At 46.1% G+C, this 3747-nt stretch overlaps 1 protein-coding gene across 1 annotated transcript; it reads right to left on the bottom strand.

Annotated features, from left to right (window-relative positions):
* Positions 1-622: 622 nt before the first annotated feature.
* On the bottom strand, positions 623-1585 carry LOC137152438 (olfactory receptor 52K1-like). Its single transcript, XM_067547021.1, has one exon. The coding sequence runs from the start codon at positions 1583-1585 to the stop codon at positions 623-625; it is 963 nt and encodes a 320-aa protein (XP_067403122.1).
* Between the last annotated feature and the right edge of the window lie 2162 nt (positions 1586-3747).

Below are 3747 nucleotides of genomic sequence, written 5' to 3'. Positions count from 1 at the left end.
TAGACAGAGTACTTCCTAAGGTCACTGACTTTGCAACAATTGGGCTGAGACCTATTTCTTCCAAAAATTAGGTGCTGAATGGTATTGAAGTTCAGTGGGATGGACAGAGAATGGGGTAGGGAACTGTTTACTACAGAAACACTATGTGACAGGCATTGCAAGCCACGAAATCATCTAATTAAAATGGAAATAAGCTCATTACCACATTGGCAGCAGGGCTTAGTGGACAGAGACCTGGGATGAGTTATTAGCTCAGTCACTGGATTGCTGGGTGACCTTAGGCAAATCACTTCATCTCCCTACGTGCTAGGAGTGAGCAAGTCTAGGCTTCTTGCTAGTAAAGGACAAATGAGGCAGGACCACAGCCAAGTACAACTTCCATGTTGGCCAGCACAGCATAGGGAGAGCCCTTGGAGTGTACACTGCAACCTGTATGAAGGAGACGGAGTTCCCAATCCAGCATGCCCAGATGTTCACTGCATATTATGTGGAGAGCTTCAAAACTATCCATGATGCAAGATGCTGCAGAAAGGAACATCTTCACTCACTCTGCTGACGTGTTTAGGGTGTTTGGGAGCTTGCTGGTAGTTTTTCCATGTCTAGACTCGACACAGTGTTCAGCCTAGAAGCTTTTCCCTCGGAACAGGAGATGCACTCTGACGCGAATCTCTTTGATTTCCACCCCGTACACGATGGGGTTCATCATGGGAGGAAAGAGGAGGTAGAAATTGGCTATCAGGATGTGTATGTGTGGAGCAACTTGGTGACCAAACCTGTGAATAATCGCGAAGAGAACCAGAGGGGTGTAAAAAATTAAGATGGCACAAAGGTGGGAAACACAAGTGCCAAAAGCCTTCAGCTGCTCTTCCTTGGAGGCCAGGCTTAACACAGTCTTTAGGATCTTGACATATGACAGGGTGATGAACGTCAGATCCAGCCCCACAATGAAGAGAGTCGTGAAGATCCCATAGATGTTATTGAACCTGGTGTCGGCACAGGCCAGCTTAACCACTGCCATGTGCTCGCAGCAGAAATGGGAGATTACATGGGACTGGCAGAAGGGCAGTCTACTGAGGAGGAAGGGCAGAGGCACCACAAGGAGAACACTCCGGGCCAAAGACACCAGCCCAATCTTTGCTATCACTGAGTTTGTCAGGATGGTGGCGTACCTCAGGGGGTTGCAGATGGCCACGTACCTGTCAAAGGCCATGGCCAGCAGCACAGCAGTCTCCGTGCTTAAGAACGTGTGAAGGAAAAACATCTGCACCAGGCAGGCAGTAAAGCTGATCTCCCTGGAATTAAACCAGAAGATGCTCAGTGTTTTTGGCATGGTGGTTGCGGATACAACCAAGTCGATGACAGCCAGCATGGCGAGGAAATAGTACATGGGCTTGTGGAGGGAGGGCTCCGTCTTGATAACATACAAGATGGTGCAGTTTCCTAGAAGAACTACAGTGAACACTGAGCAGAAGGGGATGGAGATCCAGAGGTGCATGGCTTCCAGCCCCGGGATGCCGCTCAGAAAGAACACTGACGGATCAGAGTCTGCACTGTTGCGATCTGACTGGTTGTCTTGTACTGGCATCTTTTACAAATCTTACAGCTACGTCTTTCCTTTCAGTGAAACACAACACATGGAATGAACAGATCCTGTAAATTAGATACATACAAGGGGCCAGTCAGCTCTGGAAGAAGGGGTGCACCTCCCGTTGAGTTCATCAGGAGCCTCTGCTCATGTCGGGGATGAATCTGATCCAAATCTGTGGAAGTCTGTGGAAATAATTCCTTTGACATCAGTAGAGTTTGGATTCGGCCTTTTTCTCCAAGACTTTCCTTTCGAAAATTTGCTAATGGTTACACTGGAGAGGGGACAGGAAAAGAGATGTGATTGGCAGCATTCCCTGAAGCTGAACACATTTTGGCCTACGGGGCTGGGTGTTTGAAAAGGCAAGACCCCCGCCCCAGAACCAGCTTATTACAGTGGTGTTGGTATCATTAAAGTATTGCTGGAAGGCAGTCAGGCTGGAGCCTTTTGCTGCAATGGGGAAAGGTTCTGCAGCAGGGAGGCAGCAACACACTAAATGGTAGAAATGGCATCTGCTTGGGTGTGCAGAGGTCTATGTAGGGTGTACACCTTAAAGTTCTGGCATGCCTGTACTTTACTCACCTCAGGAGCATCTCACCATATACAATACTATTTATACATGTGCTAGCTGGGTGTGCAGGGTCTGTAGAGGTACCCTCAGTTCCAGGAGGAACGAGGAGAAAATATTATAATATTCTACAACCCAGATTTAGCTAAGATTTTAGACAATATTTTAGTCAGAGAACAGATTTGGCCCTACTTTTTCCATTTGCTTGAAATTTCCATTTTACAAAGATTCTTGATTAATTTGAATAGAAACTACCCCAGCTCACCTGAACTCTGTGTCTTCCTCACACTTTGGAACTGCTGCAGTCATCCACGGACTGCAATGCTCTCCACTTGGCCGGGATGAGCTGTGTGAGTGTATTTATACCTTCTAGTAACACCTTGGTGACTTTATTCCCCTGATGGGAGATCAGAAACTTGGTCATTTTAGTGGTACATTAGCTTTGGAGCCTAGGGAGTCACAGCAAGAGATGACTGTAGATTAACCCATGTCTTTCCTCCTGTGTGGCTGTTAACTTCTACATCTACATGAAAAAGTTTGGGCCAAAGCCTCAACAGAGCGCATGCAACTGTGGGCCATGTTGCACATGTCCACTAAATAGGGTGAAAACCCTCCCTAAAAGACATCTGCACCAGAAGAGTGAGATACCTGAATTAAGCAGCTGTAAAAATGCAGGCACAATGTGCACGACGTCACCCTGTGTGTTTAGGGCTCTGCTTGAGCTTGAATATGAATGGTAGTTGGTTTGGTAAAGAGATTTATAATTACATCTTATATACATACGGCTTCTTTTATCTAGAAGAATGCCCTAAACCTCATTCTAGACAGACGTGCTCACCCACTGCAGCCATGCCGTCAGCTCTAGGATGGAACTTAAGAAGCAATGCTACACAATTCCAGCTGTTACCACTTATTTTGTGGTTAGGTTTGGAGGCCCTGCCCACAATCATAGTTTGACTTCTATATTTGGGGGACAGCTCCAGCCACACCAATGGGGCCACACATTGGGGGGCAAATTCTGCATCTGCCTGAGGTTGGTCACGCATGACTTGACCTTGGTGAATCCATGCTGACTGTTCCTGATCACCTTCCTCTTCTCCAAGGGTTCAAAATTAATTTCATGAGTGTAGTAAGTATAAAACCTAAGTAACGTAGTCATAAGGCCTGTAAAACAGGGTAAGGCCTAAGTGGAAAGAGCCAAGTGAACAGGAGTATAAAGGGAAAAAAACAAGATAAGTGAAATTGGCACAGGAGAGTGCTGATACTGCAAGCATATATATTGCCAAAATATTACTAAAATGCAAATTATGTAGCAGATGCAGGAGGCACCAAGATACCAAAGAGAACTAACTCCCTAAAATGACATTCCGATGAATAGAAATGACTAAAAGGTGATAAATGGAGTTGTTTTGCCCAAATGAGCCAATTAACGGAAAAAGGTGGTATTAGACTACGTCAAGAGGGTGGCAACTACCTACGTCGAAGGGGGCAGAACGAAATTGTATGTAACAATCTATAAAAGGGGGTGTCAGAGGGAACAACGTCGTCTGGTTTAAAGGATAACGGAAAGTCCCGCCGTTGGGCCGTGGCCATT

The sequence above is a fragment of the Emydura macquarii genome, unplaced genomic scaffold, assembly GCF_026122565.2.
Source record: "Emydura macquarii macquarii isolate MOO-44397 ecotype Brisbane River unplaced genomic scaffold, CSIRO-AGI_Emac_v2 contig_1226, whole genome shotgun sequence".
NCBI lineage: Eukaryota > Metazoa > Chordata > Testudines > Chelidae > Emydura > Emydura macquarii.
This window is presented reverse-complemented; position numbering and strand designations above follow the sequence as displayed.

Bases quoted from the DNA above. Each gene is read 5' to 3' on its own strand.
- LOC137152438 (XM_067547021.1), bottom strand. From the start codon at position 1,585: ATGCCAGTACAAGACAACCAGTCAGATCGCAACAGTGCAGACTCTGAT.